The sequence below is a fragment of the Castanea sativa genome, chromosome 5 (genome assembly GCF_040712315.1).
Source record: "Castanea sativa cultivar Marrone di Chiusa Pesio chromosome 5, ASM4071231v1".
NCBI lineage: Eukaryota > Viridiplantae > Streptophyta > Magnoliopsida > Fagales > Fagaceae > Castanea > Castanea sativa.
The window spans coordinates 64,371,363-64,392,140 of record NC_134017.1 but is presented as its reverse complement, the minus strand read 5'-3'; the positions used below and the strand labels follow the sequence as shown (position 1 = coordinate 64,392,140).

Sequence of the window (20,778 nt, the reverse complement as noted above, 5' to 3'; positions counted from 1 at the left end):
AATTGTACTTAGTCACCTTTTCATCATATTATTTGCAATATGTATTCTAAATTTTAAAATTATGCAATCAGCACCCCAAATCAAGAATAATTTGTGATATTCACTCACCATCCAAATTAGTAATCCACTTTGCAAATGATATAATAGGTTTTTTTATATATATAAACAATGACATAATAGGTTTATGGTGCACATTGTAAATAGTCTCATAATTTAGGATGCACATTTTTTTTTAGAAACAAAAATATCCAAATCTATTGTATTTAACTATTTCTTTGGCATGTACAGTCCTCTAGCTCCACACACATCAAGTTATTACAAGAAATAATCCCTTGAAGTGCCTCCAAGATGCTGACAAGAGAACATAGAATCTCATAGATATCACGAGGTTTTAAGAATCACCAACTCCTTAAGATTGGATGTATATTTCTAATGCTCTCATTATATAGGGTAGATAAAATAGTTAGGCCTTGTTTAGGAATAGTTTATTTAGCTTATTTAGTTTTTTGTTAACTGAAAGCATATTAAAGTATAATTATATTTTGAAAAAGTAAGGAAAAAAAAAAAAGAGTTTTAAGAAAGTATACATGATAGCCAAAAACAAAAAAGCTGACTTATAATCCAAATAGGCACTAAATTAGCAGGTAGCAACAACCAACCAAGTTTTGTAATTACTATCGTGATTCTCCAAACTTGGAAAGTGACTAACTATTTATCCCCACCTTCGATTTTTTTATGTCATTTTTAATTTCTACCTCCATCAATCACGTATGCAACCACCCCCGACAACAAAATCAATCCCAAGTTATCTCACCAAAAGGAAAATCAATCCCCATATATATCAATCATCAATGAGTTTTACTTCCACTTAGTCAAAGTCACGATTCAATACCATGACCATATTGACACCAAGAAACTAAACCAGAGGGAAATAATTAAACAAGAGAGAGAAAGAAAGGGATTTAGGAGGGGAAAAAAAGAAGGAGAAGAAGAGTGCATTGGGATTTTTTTTAAAGAATAAATGAAATATATTTAGGTGTTGTTTCTTAGGTTCCACTGTTACGATTTTGATATGTGAATTTTTTCTCATGAGATGAAAGTGTATTTTTTAATTAAGTAGCTATATGGCTGAATCTTAAGAGGAGAATCTAAGGAACAACACCTAAAATACTATACCTAAGTTTTGTCCTTTATTAAAATACTATTTTTTATTATCCTTCCAAATACCTCTCTCTTCCTCAACAAACAGCCCCTTCAAACAAAATTTCCAACTAGCTTGAAGCCAAACAAGAAACCAAAAAAAAAAAAAATCCAACAATCTCGAAGACAAACTTCTGCTAGTAGCCAGATTTTATCATCAATCCAAAACAAACCCACAAATTTCTCAAATATCAAATGCCCAAATTAATTTGACCTAAAAAAAATACCAATAAAAATCAAAAAGAGCACAAAATCATAGCATTTTCCAACCTCTTTGGCAGTTGGTTTCTTCAATTTCTGCTCTTTTTCTCTCACTAAAATGAGTCTAAGAGTCTTAATTTAATTGCCTAACTTACTTCCTTGTGGTAATAGTGACTTGATGTTTGTGTCGGCTTTGGAGTGAAGAGGAGCTTTGCCGGAGCTTCAATAGCAATGGTTGTGTTTGTTGACGGTGTAGCTGAGATGTGGGTTTATTCTTGATTATGAGTTTATGTAGGTGAAGTATTTGATGTTGAGTCTCTGTGGGGGGATCTTGTGTTTGGAGGGCAAATTTAATGAGAAAGAGAGAGATGTTAAATTACCTATTGTTCTAAAAGTTTAAACTATTAGGATATGGTAAATTTAATCATTTAACCACATACTTTTAACACTCCCCCTACCGAAACTACATTTTAATATGTGAGGCCCAACACGTGGGAATTTAAATGGGAGATAGAGTGGAGGAGACAAGGATCAAACTTAAGATCCCATACTCTGATACCATGTTCAATTATTGATTGTCCCAAAAGTTTAAGCTATTAGGATATGTTAAATTTAATTATTTAACCACATACTTCTAATAAGAGAAGAGAGAGAGAGTGAGCAAATCCAGTGAACAGTAATAATGTATATTTACATGGGTACTGTAATAATTTTGGATATTTAGACAACTTTAACCCAACTAATGTAAGTTTTTTGGGGTGAAATGTGTAAAATTAACCTTTTTTTCTATTTCCTATGGTTTGATGTGAATGGTCTAACTATTTTGATATAAACATGTAGTAATTAGACCGCATGTTAAAAAGGGTAACATATATTAGAACTCAAGTAATTTGAGTGGCATTGATAGTGATAGGTCCCTTCAACTTATACACAAATTTCTGTTTTAGGATATAAATGGAAAAGTAATTAGAAGAAAACTTATAAACGTCTGATTGAAAATGATTATAGCTCAGAAACAAACAGACAACGTGAACAAAAAATCTGGAGAAAAAATTACAAATTTTCCCCCATAATTGTTGAGTTGGTATGTTGTAATTAGAATTAATAAAAGTGGTGTCATTTGTGAGTTTATGTGATTGTGACATTACTCTATTCACACGAGTAAAAAAGATTGCCAGAATTTTGGATTAATTACAAATTACCATTGAAGCTATGAGGAATTGCACCGTGCGCCCATTTTTGTTTTAATAAACAACAATATTATTAAGAAAAGAGACAAAACAACAGCTAAGATACCAAAAACCTAGATTGCTCCAAACCTTCTTTATTTTTTTTATAAATAGATTTTTTTTTTTGAGAGATAATTACAAATATGCTGCTAACCCCGCAGCTCGAACCCTTTCCCCCCTAAACCTCCAAGCATTTTGTATATAAGAAGGTGTCAACTTAGCTACAAGGACGTACTTTAGCTTTTTTATAAATAGATTGCTCCAAAACTGTTGCATCACAATAAATAAAAGGAGCAGAGCCAAGAACAAAACAACCTGAATATCGATTGTTAAAAGACAATGACGAAACATTATCAACTTATTCTGCCTCTCTAGAAGCCCACTTGAACGGAACAAACTAGCAACGATCTACTAACTTGGTGGTGTCTAAGTATAAAACATGAATCCTCTAAGGAGTAGCAATAGATGATCCAGTATAGCATCTATACCGAGATGTGCATCACTTTGAACAATAGCTTGACTAATATGCACCATTCTATCCAAATCATACATAATATATTAAAGGGGAAAAACTCAATCTAGAATTTAAATTAGATTCTAATTAAACTCCAATTTTGTGCCAAATGTTCTAATTACTCAATTTTTTTGAATTAAAAGATAGAAAATTACCCTATTATTTTTGTCAAGTGTTTTAAGATTTTAAATTCACTTATACTTTATGTCAAAGCGTCCTTTCAATTACATACTAATTGCGTGTCATTTATATTTACACGCAAATTCATATATGCATATTTTAAAAATAAAAAGCTCATTTTGAGATAAGGTGATGCACCATATGATGATGAAAATAAGGGAAGTTAAGGTATTTTATCATCTTTAGAGCATTAGCATCAATATGTGCAAAAGTTTCCTTCTATTTTACAATAAAAACATACTTTTTCTATTTTACATGATCAATTTGCAAAAACACCCCATTAGATTATCTATAATACACCTTCTTTTATTAAAATAATACTTTTTCACACATTTTTTATTATTTTCCTTATCCATACACAACCCCACCACCTTAACCCACTTCTTTGAAACACTCTCTTTCTTTTTCTCCTTCTTCTTTATACTTGCTTCTTTCTTCTTCTCCTTCTTTCTTCTTCTACGTTTTTCTTCTTCAGCATCTTCTTCTTCTTCTTCTTCTTCTTCTTTTGCTGTTCTTTCTTTCTTCTTCTTTTTTTTCATTTCTAAAAAAAAAAAAAAAATCTTTCTCTTTCTCCCCCTCTCTTTCTCTATCAAATCGGTGCTCTCTTCAAATTTGAAAAAAAAATCTCTCTACCAAGCTTCCATGGCTCAATACACTCACACACTCTCTCTCATGGCGGCAGCAAGCTTGGGTTTTGAGTTAATTTGTATTTTGCTAAATGGGTTTTCTGTTGTGTTTTATTTTGAGTTGATTTTAGGTTGGGTTTGTGATGATTTTCATTAATTTTGAGTTGATTGTGTAATTATGTAATGGGTTGGTTGTTATGGTGGTGGTGGTTGGTTAATTATCTCTAACATTCAAATGTCCTAGAAAAGAGAAAAGCTAAGTATTCGGATTAAATAATATATATATAGCACACACAATAGGCAAACAGTAATATTACACTCACTAATTATTTTATAACATTTTTAAAAACTATTGCTAGGACCAATTATTACCAGCCCTATTTGAGTTCATTATTAACATTATAATTTATAAAATAATTAGTAACTCTTAACATTTTTCATAAGTAAAACCTAACCCCTCGTACCCTACCATCATCTTGTCTAGGTTCATCATCATCTTATAAAAAAAAATAAAAAAAACCCGCAAAACAATAGTCTTTTCAGGCTTGGCGGGTTGGACAATTTTTGCATCCCCCGGTTCCTACCCGTTACCCAATCCCATCACCAAAGTAGCGTGAGTAGCAGTGGACCGTGGCCAACACGTGCCTTTGGGGGTGACAAATAGTATACTCTACACGGCGGACCACACGACCAAACAAACAAACCTTTTTTGACCTCGTTTTTTCAACATAAACATCGCACCTCATTAGTTCGGCAAAAAATATCTCAGAGGTTATAGACTTATAGTTCCACATACGATAATCACTTTCCCTTTTCTCGCTTGTCGTAAATTCACCGCCTCTGAACCAACCATTTCTTTTGCTTTTCCCTCTTTACAGTTTCCACTTTCCACTCCTTTCTCTCTAACGAAATTCCGTAATTTCCGGAACCCTAAAAGACAGACAAAACAAGAACGGATTGAGTTCGCGAATTTTAGGGAAGAAGGTGAAGGAGATGTCGGAGAAGTTCTCGGCGACGCTTCGGATTGGAGATCTGAGCGATTTCATTGCGCCGTCGCAGGCTTGCATAGTCTCTCTCAAGGGCCTCAAAGCCAATCCAACCAAGCCCGATAAACCTGAGGTTTTTTTTTTTTAATTGATTCAGAATTAGGGTTTTGATAAGCAAAAGTATTCGTATTGAAGGGTTTTGAATTGAATTCATAATTTATTATTATTATTAGTTCATTGGTCTGATTGTATTTTTGAAATTGTCGGTTTAAGGTTTCGATTTCTAACAAGCAATTGCAAAGTGAACCGGTTAAAATTTCACTCAAGGACTGCTTAGCATGCAGGTATTTTCACTTTTATCGTTATGCCATTTTATTTTTGTTTAATTGTTTTTCTTTGTTCTGAAATTTTTATTGAAGTTCTTATTAAGCTTTGTATGAAAAACATTAACTAATATTAGTTGTTTGCTGTAACATTTATTGGGTCTTTTTTGAGAGCTTAAAGGTGCGTTTTTAAGTATTATTGTTCAGTTTTTCTTTCAATGTTGTGGAAATACATGTTCGATTGTTATAGAAATATGTGTTAGAAGTGTTATTGTTATTTAAACACTGAAAATTGTTGTTTAAAAGCAGATACCAAACAGCCCCAAAACTCCTCAACTGCAACTTCTCATAGTTTTTTTTTTCCCCTTACAAACGCTCATTTTAAACCTAAACCACCCTTATACAAACACACCCATTATAAATGATAATGAGTGAATTGCTTGTAGCTTTATTGTTAAAGGTGTATTATATTCAGAGAAATGCTATGCCCACAACACTATCACAATAAATGGTATTAAAGTAATTTTAGTGGCGGGTTCAAATTAAAACGAATAAGTGAATAAAAACTTACCACTTTGGATTTGGTGTGAAAATGTTTTAGACGTAACACTTCTCTTGTATTTGAATATATATGATGTTAATTAGAAATTTAGACATAGACCCTGATGGCATATGGCTTGCAATAATTTAGTTGCTTATACTTTGTTTTTTGGGTTATGTTTTTAATTGAATTAATTCAATCATAGTTTCTTAGGCTAGTGAACTTTTGTGGTTTCACTTGTTTTTGGGTACTCGTGACTCACACCCAACTGGGTTTCATGGACCTGTTATTTTTACTGTTGCGTTTTGGGAATTTGGTGGCCTTGCTGTTTCTTGGCTGTTCTTTTTTGCAAAAGCTAAAATGGGGTTTTAAAACTCTGTTCTTTAAAAAAAAGTGTGGTTTTAGAACTGCTGAAGCAAACTGTATTGATTGAAACTTTCTGTTGCAATTACACTTGTATTCTGGAAAGCGAAGGCAGGTGTACTTTTTAACGTCATCTATGTTGTATATACTATCACCATGATTGGGGTTTTGTTGTAAGAATTAATATAGTGGATTAATTTTCTTGGGCCTTTTTTTTATAAGTAATGATATTTTTTTTGAGAAAGTAGATTACTTCATGTTCACAATGGTGTACTAAAGTAATTTAAAAGAGTTACAAGGAATTATACACAAGAGAGGAACAATCGGAGTTTCAAGGATACAAAGAGAGCTATGCCTGATTTCAAATTATTTTTCTTTCAAATTTTGTTGGAATGGATATCAACTTTGCATTGTCAGCCTTTATTTTCTGTTTCTTTGATTTGATAGATTAATGTAATTTATGTGTTTGATTCTTTAGTCCCCAGCTGTAAATTCCGTATATACTTGGATGAATCTTTTTTTGATATTAATAAAACTTCATTACTTATAACTAGAGGAAAAAAAAAAGGGTTAGAGATTCATTAAAATTTTAGATGGCATTGCCATGTGTAAGACCCCAAGCATGTGTCTAATCAAACAGAGTTTGAATCAATAGGGATTCCAACTGAGCCATTGATCTTTCAGTATATTCTAAAGTACTGCTGTATTTTTTCCCTCCACAATATATACATCAAACAAAGCGGATCAAGGTTCCAAATACTCAATGATGGCTTCCCAAACCAATTCATGCACCTAAACAATAGATCAGCTACCCTCTTTTATATCACCCATTGAATCCCAAAAAGCTCTAAAAACCACTCCACAAAACATGCAACACCACAATGGATCATGTGGCCAACCATCTTATAAATGCTCAGAAATTAATGCAAATGGATTAGGTGAAATTGTAGACTTCATGAATATGTATAGGTTCTACTGTAGTGCCAATCCTTCAAGTTGTTAGGAGGCTACTTGCCAAAATTGTTGTTAGAGTAATTGCCTCAGAGGCATTTGCTTAGAGATTCAGGATAAGATGTTTTAGATGCCAATATTTTGTCCTTGTATTGGTGACCTTCAATTGGAACATATTGTCTCTCTGGTTGCTTTGGACAATTTTTCTTGATTTTCTTCCCATATAAAGCTCTTAAAATTTATGATTTCAATTGACCATGCAGTGGATGCGTAACTTCAGCTGAGACAGTTATGCTGGAGAAGCAAAGTTTGGATGAGTTTCTTGCTAATGTTAATAATGGGAAGACTGTCATTGTTTCACTCTCACCCCAGTCTAGAGCTTCCCTTGCAGTTCATTTTGGCATCTCTCCACTACAGGTGAAACTGACACTGTTTTTTTTTCTGATTTACTGCTTTCATTTACTTATATTCTTGATTCTTCCGTCCTATGGTTGAAGATGAGTTTAATTATAACTGCCATTTTTCTTTGTTGTGTTGAAGATTAGTCTAACTATGGTCTATGCCTCAAGTTTTCATTAGTTTGCAGTTATAGGAAAAGCCTTGAATCTCTCATAGTACTTTTCGATAATTGGTATGGTTTACAAACATTCACTTTTAACAGTGAGTTCTTTTCCAATTTCAGGTTTTCAAGAAACTTACAACATTTTATAAATCCTTGGGAGTAAAGGCAGTCTTCGATACAAGTTGCAGTAGAGACTTAACCCTTGTTGAAACTTGTAACGAGTTCATCAGTAGGTACAAACAAAGCCAATCAACTGATGATGAAAGATGTAATTTGTCACTGCCCATGATTTCATCAGCATGTCCAGGTATACGTGTCAGCCTACAATGATTCTGTGATGCTATTGGACCCTTCCTTCCCGCCTCCCACCCCAACCCCTCTTTTCTCTCCTAAAAGAGAACCCACAACGCAAAAAAGAAACTCCTGTCAAGATTTGTTGTACAGTTTGGTGGATATGTGGTTGCATTGATTTTGGAGTCAGCATGGAATCTATGGTTTTGAATTTCCTTTTGATTAGAGATAGTGCTGTAGAGCATGTCTGAGTGTTGTAACATTGTATTTTGTTAAAATTTTCCTTTACTTGCAGGGTGGATATGTTATGCTGAAAAACAACTTGGGTCCTATATTCTGCCTTATATATCTTCAGTGAAGAGCCCCCAGCAGACAATTGGATCGATCGTTAAGCATCATGTATGTCGAGAAATGGGTCTTAGGTAATCTATCCAGCCTAATATCAAATCATCTCATTTTTATATCTGTGATGTGAAGCTTATCTTCTCTTGGAGTCATAGGTTTATAAGAAAATTCTTATAACCTAAGTTGTATTATACTCTGAGGCTTTTACAACTAGGATTAATTTATGCTGGTCAAGAAATTTCAGCATTTAGAATTTGGACTTGTAAAATCTGCAGTTGGATAGTTCTTGATTATGATTTGATGGTTTTACAATGAACTTATTAGGCCAGACGAGGTTTACCATGTGACTGTAATGCCCTGTTATGATAAAAAGCTAGAGGCTGCCAGGGAGGACTTCGTGTTTCAAGCGGAATCCCAAAGTGAAAGTCATGAAAATGGTCTTAGCATTCCAGAGGTAGACTCTGTGTTAACCACAGGGGAAGTTTTAGAATTGATACAGGTGAGATTTAATGTGCACCTCCATTATTATAGTGCATTCTCTAACAACAGCTATCTATATATATTAATTTTTTGTGGCCAATTTTTGTAGTTAAAATCAGTGGATTTTATATCCATGGAAGAGTCCCCACCAGATAGAATGTAAGAATCACACTGTCCTTTTAAGTTTGCGCTTGCATCATAGAGTCATTTACATTAGTTTCTTGTGATCTTCCTGCAGGCTGACAAACGTTAATGAAGAAGGGCATCTTTTTGGGGTCCATGGAAGTTCTGGAGGTTATGCTGAAACAATTTTTCGATATGCTGCTAGATTACTTTTTGGAAGAGAAATTGAAGGTCCTCTTGACTTCAGAATGATTAGAAATTCAGATTTCCAAGAAGTGTCTCTTGAAGTAAGTTCAGGCCTATCAAATTTTCTTCATATAGCTTGTAGTCATATGGAGAATGTTCTTGTAAGAAGCTTTGCTTAACAGAAACCATACATTTTTTATGGGATATCGGCATGAGAATTTGATGTTCCATCTAGCTAGACCTTTCCACTGAAATGAGCCTCATTGGACTTTGATTTCTGAACAGTCCCGACTTCCTCTCTTCAGAATGTCATATGTGTTTTTCTTAGGGACCAATCTGATAATTAGCTCCATTTTGTTTTTTAATTCTCATGTTTGACTATTTATAAAAATTGGGGGTAAGGCTACCTACCGTGATCTCTCTCAAACCTCACAAAAGTGAGAGCTTTGAGCCCTGGGTACCACTTTTTTATGCTTGACCCTTTCTAATTGTTTCACATCTTTATGTGCTCTTTTGGGTTTTTCACACTACAAAATTTTGAAATTTTTTCATGGGACATATTATTAAGCATCTGCATTTTGCTGCTCATTGTTATGTGTAAGATAACATGCCATCTTTTAATGTAGGTGGAGGGGAAAACTGTTCTGAAATTTGCATTGTGTTATGGTTTCCGGAACCTGCAAAATGTTGTCAGGAAAATTAAAATTGGAAAATGTGATTACCATTTCCTGGAGATCATGGCATGTCCTGCAGGTATTTTTCATTTTTCCTTATTTTATTTCGTTTAAAACAAATTTTATTTGTGAATGGATCATGTGCATAATATATTTGGCCTGAATTTTTTTTAATAAGAAATTTGAAATTTGGATATGATCAAACAGGTTGCTTGAACGGTGGAGGTCAAATCAAGCCAAAGCCTGGGCAGTCTGCAAAGGAGTTGATTCAGTTATTAGAAGCTGCTTATATGGAAAATGTGAGTGTGTATTTGGAATTCTGGAAGTTTATCAGATGACTTTCTGTGCTGTTAGATTCTACTTCTTGCAAAATTGGACTTTCATGTTGAAGCATGTCTTTGTCAGTTATATGATGAATTAATCTACTATTGGTGGGGGTCTAGTCCTTACGCATCCAGTAATCATACATTATTGAATCATCAACTTTGCTTACCCATGGTAACTTAGGTTTCAATGTTATATAAATGTCTCCCTGGAATGAACCTTATTGATGCTTCTTCCTCAAAAAAAAAAAAAAAACCCTAATTGATGCTTGATCTGCACAATTGGAATTTCAACTCTAATCCAAGGACGTATCTTAAAGTACGGATATCCTTCATAATGGATTAACTGCCCCTCAAAAATCTCCAACTTAAATCCGTTTTAAGTACATAGACATATGAGCAATCAATGATGCTTCAAATGGTATGGCGATTAAAATGAACTTATTGAAAACTCTACATAGAGCTTTAGGGGATGATTTGAATTGGCTAGCATGTATTATTCACATACACATTCATTTATTTATTTACTTTGCCTTGAGATTTTCTTTGGCTTGCGCATGGTCATGCTTCTATGGTTCTAATTGTTTATGCTTTTATTACCATACAGGTTCTGGCAGCTGACCCTTTCAAGAATCCCCTTGTAAAAAGCTTATATGATGAGTGGCTAGAGCAACCAGGCTCGGAGAAAGCTAAGAGATTCATGCACACAACATACCACCCTGTGGTAAAAAGCATTACTTCTCAGTTGCACAATTGGTAAAAAGTTTTGCTGTCCTAACCTCTGATTTCCTGAATTACGTTGAAAGTTGCCAAATTTGTCTCTCCACTGGCTCAACCCGTCAGATTTGTGTGGCCATCACTTCTTGTTCTGGGGATTGCATCCATGGAGGAGTCCAGTTTTGATAGAGTACACGGAATTTTTTGTTCTTTTTCAAAATTTTACTCATGTATATACTTCGTACTTGACTGCTAGCTAGAGAAAGTTTACTTATGTGGCTATGTAATTCACCATCTCTTATCTTTTATTTTTTTCTATTGTATTTTCCTTTTTTTTCTTACCTCCTTTTAAACGTTAAAGGCTCCAAATAAAATTGTCTTCATTCATGTATTATCCTCTTGTATCTGAATAAGACAATTAACAGGCCAGAATGATAATGGCCTGCTTCTGAAACAAAATTGCTGTCCTTATATGGTTCATATATATATATATATATATATTTGGTTGCAATTGAGATGAGAGTGCATTTTTTTTCTTGTAATGATAGCTGTCATGGTTTTAGCCGTTTTTTTTTTATGGCAAATGTTAACAAGTACGTTAAAATAATGTGAGTTCCATTATAAAAAATAAAAAAAATAAAAAAATAAAATAAAAAAAAAGATAAAGAGGAGAAATTTTATAAAGCTGACAAGAACTGACATAAAGTTGTAAACCACAATGAAGGGATGTGCACATATCTCAGACTGGCAATTGTGAAAGCCATTGACAAAAATGCAATATACAAAAAGCAGACTTTTAATAGTGCAACAAGCTTGAATACATCTGGGTTCACTCTAAATATTTTGGCAATAGAAACCTTTGCAGGATTGTACTGCAAATGCCTGCTATAAATTCATATGAGACGCGAAGCGTCAATTACTGCTAATCGACTGGCCTTGTGGAATTATATTAGGATGCCAATAGATCTCTACCCTCAATTCTTGCCGATTATTGACCAGCCGAAGGCTTATATTTGGGGTGCTTTTGTTCACCTTTTTCTCTCCTCTCCTCTTCTTTCTTCCCATCTCCTTCCATCTAAACAAAAGCAACTAAATGCTTGTAGTGATGGATTAGGATTCAGCTCCTGAAGGGGCCTCTTTATTGGTCTTTCCACGTGGAGGGATGACTATATAACTTTCTGCCTTGGGGGCAGATAGCGGTGAGGGATTTCAATTTACCTTTGAACCGTTTGGTGGAATCTCCTTGACTTTTAGAAATGTTTAGGGATACCCATTGGTAACATTGGATTTATAGGAGGGCCGTCTGTATATTGGTGTATATGGAAGAAATGAGAGATTTTTATGTGGTTTTTGAGTCAGGAAAGTGGTTTTCTTGTTTATATTTAGCTGCTCTTTTGTGGTGTATTTTGTGATGAAGGAAAGGGCTGAAAATGGGGTTTTGGAGCTTCGGGTAGGTGAAGGAAAAATGGGGACTTTTGCTTGGGATTTTGCAATGTTGGCTGTTGGGGTTTTAGGTAGAAGCTGAGGACCAGCCATGGGACACAGGAAGAATTCTTTGGGGTTGTGCCCTCCCAAGGGGAAGGGGGGAATATCCTTCTTTAGTCCTTTAGGGTGTGTTTGTTTGGAGTGAAAATAGGGAGAATGGAAAATAGAGAGGAAAATAGGGTGGAAAATGTTGTTTTCCACTGTTTGGTTGGAAAATGAAAATAAAGAGGAGATAAAACCCGAGAGAAAGTTTTCTCTCTCAAACCCACATTTTTTATCCTCCCAAATCGGGGGGAAATCTGGGGAGAAAAGTACTTTCACAGCACTATTACATAGATGCCCTCTCCCATCTACCCTCATTCATGACTTGATGACCTCTCACCTAGCCCACTTGGATGAATGAAATTAATATCATTTTGCTCCAAAGTTTTGTACTTCTTGGTTCAGATCTGCATTTTGTCTAGCCTAGGTGTGTTGGATTGAGATGGTTTGTCATTCATTCTTGGTTCTGATGAAACTTGAGTAAGCGCATGTTATTCTTTTTTTTTTTTTGTGTGTGGATAAGTCATCTACATATCTATGTTGTTGTACTTGTATGAGTTTTCTCATGAAGCTCAATGAACTGATCAGTATGGTTAAAAATATTGGAGATGAAGTAGTTACTGTGATTTAAGAGTTGGGTGTTCATGTGTTTTTGTCTAGATTGTTTGTTCTTGAACATTGGGTTATTGTTTTATTCCATCTGACTTTCCCTTCTAGCTTGAAATAATAGAAAGAAGGTCCAACTGTCCAAGGTTGGGAAGTCTTTGCTCTAATGTCTTTGGCGATAATCTCAGATTTTATTATGTATTCCTCTTCTTATAGCCTCGTTCTTTATATATTAGATTTCAAAAAACAAAACAAAAAATTGTTGCTAAACTTTTGATTACAACATAAAAGGACTCAATTGTCTCTTTAAGGTGTGTAGCATGCTGACCACGTTGAATGGTTACAAAATCTTTTGCCCACAAAAGTTTGCTGAATTCCTCTTTGCTGACCACGTTTTTGTGGGCTGAATGTAGTGTAAATTTGCTAATCACCTTTTTACTGGTTACAAAATTCTTTGCTCAATTAAATTTATATGTACACTATTATAATTTTTACATTATAATAATAAAAATTTATATATATGATGTGATAAATTTTATATTATTTAATGAGTACAAATAAATCTATTTCTTACATATTATGTAACAAGAGTATAATAGTTAATTTATATAAATTACATTTTTTATTCTTCTCTTTTTCTCTCCAGCCAAACAAAAGAGTTTTCTACCCTCCTGCTTTTTCACCCCTCCAAACAGACACACAAGAGGGAAAACATAAATATTTTCCATCCTCCCACTTTTCCACTCCTCTAACCGAACAAACCTAGAAAAAGATGAATTTATCGGTCCCCTTAGGTGAATGCGAATAGGAATGGAAGTGGATAAGAATGTGACGTGTCACCCTTTGAGACAGACCTTGATTCACCTAGGTAGTGGATAAAACCTAGACTGCAGTGCACTAGACCTTAAATCAACAGTTATGAATAAAACTTAACATAATCATTAATTAAAGGAAATTAACTTGATCTTTAAATAAACCATGTATTTGACCTGATAAAAATAAAGGGACCAAATATGACAAAGTAATTGGACCAAGATAAAAACCAGACACATAATTTATAAAAATTAGTTAAACTCCTTAATCAATCTAATGCTCAAACTTTAATGGCATGATCAATAGAAGAATCTCAAATGGTATATTTAATACCAATTTTTCAAGGAAATTATACTAGAATTTAGCAAGCATTCCATAGAAAATTATGTACTTTTTCACAATGAAATGCAAATTTGGTATTTTCCTTGAATTAAAGGAAATTCCATGGTCCTAAACATAGCTCCAAAAATAACATCAACTCATGGTTATATTTCCAATAAAACTCAACTAACTGTAGTCAACCGCATAAAAATGGATGAAATCAACGAAAGGGGGGGGGGGGGATTGACTATTAGAATCATGAAATCATTTATTTTTAGGTCAAAACTTCTATCAAAATTTAGAGCCAGAAAAAATACAATATCAAAAAGAGAGAAAATAAGCAGTGGGTTTGAAATATTTTTTTGGAACAAAATTGTGGTGGACTAAGTTGAGCTGGTTTCTTTTTTCTTTTTCCTTGTTTGGATTGGTGTCAACCACTTATTGGATATGAAACACCAACGCAAATACTAATATGTTCTCCTAAACTAGGCTTCACAGACTTGCCTTTTCGATATTGTTTAATTTATATGACAAAAAAACTACAAACCAAAGTTTTGATATTGCTGTAGGCTCCATTTTAATTTGTCCACTGTAATGGAATATTTTGGTATAGAACTATTTTAACTTATTTAAATGTCATGTCTTTTGTGATACTTCAATAGTTGTAAGAGAAATATTTGAATACGGGATTTTCCTACTTTTTGTTATAACTATTTTTTTTTTCTTTTTTTTTTTATGAATACTTTTTGTTATAACTTAGAACAACTATAACGTGACAATTAAAACATCCCACCTTCTTCTTCTTTTTTGATGAAAAGGACTAAAGGCTTCATTTAGAAATAAAAGCAGTAAATACATCAAGGAGAAAATCTTGTTCTAGAAAATAAAGACTCTCTTCGATCCAAACAAAAAAGTCATTAATACCTAAAACAAGTTTAGCTAAAAAGTGAGCAGGGTTATTGTCTTGCCTACAAACATGAGAGAATATAACATTATCGAACCCGTAGGAAGCAGCTAGCACCCCATAAATCAAAGGAGACACCAACGAAGGAGCTAGAGAATTCTCACACAAGGCCTGGACTATGATCAGAGAGTCACCTTCTAACACAAAGTCCTAGAAGCCCACTTCCTCTGCAAACACAATACTAGTCTCAAAAGCCTTGGCTTCAACTTCAACAGCCTCCATCGGAACCTGGAGCCTCTTATTCAGGCCATCAATAAAATTTCCCGAATGATCTCGGATAATAACAACTACCTCAGCTTCTTTTTTATTCAAGAAAATCGCCCCACCCGCATTAGTCTTGTATGAAGGGGCTAACGGTAGTAACCACTTTAACTCCAAAGGCTGAGAAAACTTCAACAGTACAACCAAAGCTACCCAATATTCCTCCAAATAATGTGTGCACCATTGGATCAATTGCTTCCGATTCTTTCTTGAACCACCAAACCTCATTCCTATTTATCCATAGAGCCATACAATTGAGACCACCATTGCTAAATCCTGTCCATCTAGCCTCCATTAACACATACAATAGAAAATCCCTGAAACTCCATAAGTACAACAAAGACAAGGAGTGAAAAAGACTGGATAAAGCCTATGTTTCACGAGCCTTAAGACACTCCCAGAATAGATGAAGCAAAGATTCAGAATTGACTCCACACTTCTCACAAGTACAATCCAGAAGAACATACTTATGAAATAGATTAGCTTTTGTTGGTAGAATATCATGTGCAGCTCTCCAAGCAAAGTGTCTAATTTTATGAGGAACTTGGATTTTCCAAAGTTTTCCTCCAGAAAAGACGCGTGCTACCTCCATCCAAAGTAGAGCCACCTACATCATTCCTATCCAAGTCCACCTACTTTTCTCAGTTTCTGAGCTTGCTCTCTCTGCTGTGCAGAGAAGCTGCTCTCGGACAGTAGAACAGCCATTCCTTGGGTGAGGAGTTCATTGTTCCTTAAGTAACCATTTGTTATTTGTAGGCATTGGGGACTATTTTCCTATCTGTTGTGGTAGCAGGGAAGCGTACGGGGTAGTGGGTTATTGCGATGGAGAATTTGGCCGAGAACTAGAAGAAGTTATCTTTGAACGATAGAGAAGCAGAAAACATAAAACTCCCTGAGAAGAATTTATCAAATGAATTTATCCTGGTGGCAAAATTCCTGACAAAGAGGGCCTTGAGTGTTGAGTCTGTCATTAGAACCTTCAATCCGTTGTGGAGGTCAGCAAAGGGCTTTGAGGTGAGAAGAGCAGGGGACCATATTTTATTGTTTGTGTTTGATAACAAGGAGGAACCAGAAAAAATCCTTAGCAACGTGCCATGGAGTTTTGACAAACATCTCGTTGTGCTCCAATGGTATGTCAGAGATGTGCCAATTAGGGCCTTAGAGTTCAGTAAGATCTCAGTTTGGGTTCAGGTGCATGATATCTCGGTGAGATTTCTTAATCGTAAAGTTGCAGAGGATTTGTGTAAGGTAGTGGGCTCAGTGTGCAGAGTGGATGATGTCAATGAGATGGACGGAGGGAGCTTTATGAGGGTTAAGGTTCTTATAAACATTAACCTTCCACTTTGCGGGGGGAGAAGATTTTCTTCTGCCCAGGGGGAATAGGGGTGGGCCTCCTTCAAGTATGAAAGATTACCCAATTTGTGCTACTAGTGTGGGTGCTTAAGCCATGGAGATAGAGATTGCGACATATGGCTAGACAACGAAGGTAAGTTGAAGAAGGAGGGCAAGCCTATGGCGCCTGGATTCTTGCTATTCCATTTGCCAAAGCAAAAAGCTTGGTGGTCAGAGTTCCGGGGTTCTACGAAGCAAGGAAAAAAGAGAGACAACATATGAAAAAAAAAAGGGGCCAACTTCAACCTCGGTGGCGGTGTTCGATCAACAACTGTCATCGGTAGAGGTGCTTTCTCAATCCAAGGCAGGTGAGGATATCCAGGAGGAGTACAGTGTCAAGGAGGCATGTCCAATTATCGAGACAGTGACTGTGATGGATAGGGTGAGCGAAAGCCAGGTTTCCAAGGAAGTTTTTGAGGAGCGGATCGAGGAGATTGATAGAGAGTTGAGAAAGTTTGACAAGGAAGAGTCATCAAATCCGAATCTTGATTTGGGTAGAATCCTGGGGAAAGTAAAGTAATGAACACGTAAAAGGGTTAGGATCGGATCAGACCAGAGAGGAAGGGAACCAGCTACGTCATGGGCAGCACTTTGGAATACTTTTGGACAAGGAGCTGAATAGGCAGCCAAATGGGAATGATGCTGACCTGGTAAGTATCCCAATCACTCAAAGTGCTCTAGGAGATATTACTAATATATTGGGTAGACTCGATAAAAAAAATAGCCACGGTGGAATGCAAAAAAAAAGAAGAAAGAAAGTTTTTAGGAGTAGCACTAATGAAAATATGAGTTTCTCGGCTATGGGGGGGGGGAGGGGGGTAAAAAGAACTTGTGAAGAGGAGGGTAGTGGGTTACCAAGTAAGAAGAGAGCGGTTTCCCATTAGACCAAGCTTCACTTATATCAATGGTGGAGGCTGGCAACCAGCCCCACCAACACCAATGAATATACTATGCTGGAACTGTCGGGGGCTTGAGAACCCCCAGACAGAGCAAGAGCTTGGAGACATTCGAGCTCAAGGTCCCTCAGTCGTGTTCTTAGCCGAAACATGGCTTGATAAGACTAGGCTAACTTTTATTAGGGATAAACTCAAGTTTAAAGGTTTGTTGGAATTCTCAAGGGAAGGCAGAGGTGGGGGGGTTACTGTTCTGTGAAGGAAAGATGTAGATGTTTCAGTTGACACTTACTCTCCCAACCATATCGACGCTATTATAAACAAAGGAAATGAGGGGGGATGGAGGTTCACCGGTTTTTATGGCGAACCCGACACAAGAAATCACTATATTTCTTGGGCCACACTAAGGAGACTAAAATCAAAATACTCTCTGCCCTGGCTATGTGCTGGTGATTATAACGAGATAACTGGGGCTCATGAGAAGTACGGAGGGAGGTTGAGGCCGTGTAAGCAAATGGAGGATTTTAGAGACGTATTAGATGAGTGTGGATTTCAAGATCTTGGGTTCAAGGGTAACAAGTTTACATGGTGTAATGGGCAGGGGGAAGGTCACACGGTGTGGGAAAGGTTGGATAGAGCAGTGGGATCGGTAGACTGGCTGGATATGTTTTCGGCATCCAAAGTGGTTCACCTAGAGAGCGGCACCCTCAGATCACAAGCCTCTCTTGATTTTCTTAGCGGGCGTTCCAAGGAAGGTTAACAAACCATGGCAGTTCGAGCAAATGTGGATGGAGGATGGGGGATGTAGGGAAGTGGTGGAAGATGCTTGGGCTTATGATTTCCAAGGTTATGCCATTGCTAGATTGGAAGGAAAAGTAGATAGGTGTCGTAGGAAATTGAAATGGTGGAGTAAGATGGCCTTTGGGAATGTGACCCGAAAGTTAGAGGAGAAGAAGAATCTGCTTAGGCTGGCCGAAGTTAATGCATTGAGAAGAGGCACCATTGCTCGGGTCTTAAGGCTGAAAAAGGAAATCTCCAAACTCCTAGTAAGGGAGGAGCAAATGTGGAAGCAACGGTCTCGCTCTTTGTGGCTGCAAGAGGGGGATAGCAATACGAGATACTTCCATAGTCGTGCCTCTCATAGGTTTAGGAGAAATCAGATTGATAGCTTGGAAGATGAAAATGGGGAGATGTGTAGTGATGAGGATGGCATATCTAGTATTTTGGTAGACTACTATCAACAACTCTTTACATCATCCAACCCGGACGGGTTTGAGGCTATTATTGAAAAAATTCCTTGCTCAATTAGTGATGAGATGAATAAGGAACTAGTGGCTGACTTTACAAAGGAAGAAGTAGTAGTGGCCTTGAACCAAATGGAACCTTTGAAAGCGCCGGGACCGAATGGGCTACCACCATTGTTCTTTCAACACTATTGGCAGGAGGTAGGGGATGATGTGTCTAGGGCGGTGCTGCATTGTCTATCTACGGGTGTTATACCTCCTTCCATCAATCAGACGTTCGTCACCCTTATCCCAAAGGTAAAAAGTCCCTCAAAAGTCTCTGAATTTCGCCCTATCTCTTTATGTAATATTATCTATAAGCTTGTGTCAAAGGTTGTCGCTAACAGGATGAAGGGTATCCTCCCTCTTATTATTTCGGACTCTCAGAGTGCATTCCAATCCGATAAGGCAATTTCGGATAACATCCTTGTAGCTTTTGAGACCCTCCACCACATGAAAAACCAAAAGTTGAAGAAAGGGGGGTTTATGGCCCTTAAACTTGACATGAATAAGGCGTACGATAGAGTTGAATGGTGGTTCTTGGAGTTAACTATGAGGAAAATGGGTTTTTGTAAGAGGTGGGTGGATTTAGTTATGTCTTGCGTTTGTTCAGCCTCCTACCAAGTATTGGTGAATGGGGTTCCAAAGGGGGAGATATGGTCGACAAGAGGGATTAGAAAGGGGGACCCTTTATCCCCATATCTCTTCTTGGTTTTCTCAGAAGCACTAAACAATCAACTTCAGCATGCAACCAGCTCTGGGGCAATTAGGGGCTTTTCTTTGTGTCGAGATGGTCCAAAAATCAGCCATTTATTCTTTGTTGATGATATGATGCTCTTTTACCGTGCAACTAAGGGAGATTTGGAGGTCATCCTTCATATCCTACAGTTATATGAGCGAGCATCGGGACAAAAGTTGAATAGAGAAAAAACCACGATGTTTTTTAGTAAGGCTGCTTCGGAGGATAGACGGATGGAGTTGGTGGATTTTTTGGGGGCGAGTGAGGTTAGAGAGTGTGAAAAATATCTTGGCTTACCGGCTATGGTAGGGAGAAAGAAGAAAGAGAGCCTCAACTATATAAAAGAAAGAGTGTGGCATAAACTCCAAGGGTGGAAGGAGAGACTCCTCTCCCAAGCGGGTAAGGAAGTGCTTCTCAAGGCGGTGGTCCAAGCAATTCCCACCTTTGCAATGAGTTACTTCAAACTCCCGAAGGGTCTCATTCAAGATATTGAGGGGTTGATTAGGAAATTTTGGTGGGGGCAACGGGGAGATCAATGAAAAATTCATTGGAAGAGTTGGAAGACCTTATGCAAACCTAAGGCTTTGGGGGGAATGGGCTTCAAGGACTTGGAGAAGTTCAATGAGGCGTTGTTGGAAAAACAAGTGTGGAGGTTGCTAACTGATCAAACATCTTTGTTTTATCGGGTCTTTCGAGCTAAGTACTTCCCAAATGGCTCAGTTTTGGATGCAAAACTCTCGTCAAGGTCATACGCTTGGCAAAGCATTGTCAAAGCAAAGAAACTTGTCCAATCGGGCTTGTTATGGAGGATAGGAGATGGAAAAAAGATAAAAATCTTTGACGATAGGTGGCTGCCTGGGGGGGAACCTACCTAAGTTATCTCACCCTTAAACCACATCTCAACTAAGTGGACAGTAAGTAGGCTTTTAAACTCGGATGGTGCTCTGGAATTACCAATTGGTTGATGCCATGTTCTTACCCTTTGAAGCCCAACGGATCAAAGGTATACCCCTGTGTGTTACAAACCAAGAAGATTGTGTCTCGTGGCCCAAATGCAGATGTATTCTGTAAAATCAGGGTATCAAATGTTGTGTGAAGCCGAAGCAAATGGTGCACCTTTAGGATCCTCAGATGGGAGAGCAAAAATCTTTTGGAGAAACATTT

General features: G+C 36.6%; 2 protein-coding genes across 2 annotated transcripts; both read left to right on the top strand.

The window, feature by feature from the left end:
• Positions 1–4,792: 4,792 nt before the first annotated feature.
• LOC142637041 (protein NAR1) lies at positions 4,793–11,274 on the top strand. The gene is made up of 11 exons (XM_075811335.1): positions 4,793–5,069; positions 5,210–5,280; positions 7,378–7,531; positions 7,797–7,983; positions 8,263–8,389; positions 8,637–8,811; positions 8,902–8,951; positions 9,031–9,202; positions 9,728–9,854; positions 9,983–10,074; positions 10,706–11,274. Exons 1-11 carry the CDS (start codon positions 4,944–4,946, stop codon positions 10,856–10,858), a joined length of 1,434 nt encoding a protein of 477 aa, XP_075667450.1. The 5' UTR covers positions 4,793–4,943; the 3' UTR covers positions 10,859–11,274.
• Positions 11,275–17,638: 6,364 nt separating this feature from the next.
• Positions 17,639–18,352, top strand: LOC142635608 (uncharacterized). Its single transcript, XM_075809744.1, has 2 exons — positions 17,639–17,798; positions 17,874–18,352. Exons 1-2 carry the CDS (start codon positions 17,639–17,641, stop codon positions 18,350–18,352), a joined length of 639 nt encoding a protein of 212 aa, XP_075665859.1.
• Positions 18,353–20,778: the final 2,426 nt, after the last annotated feature.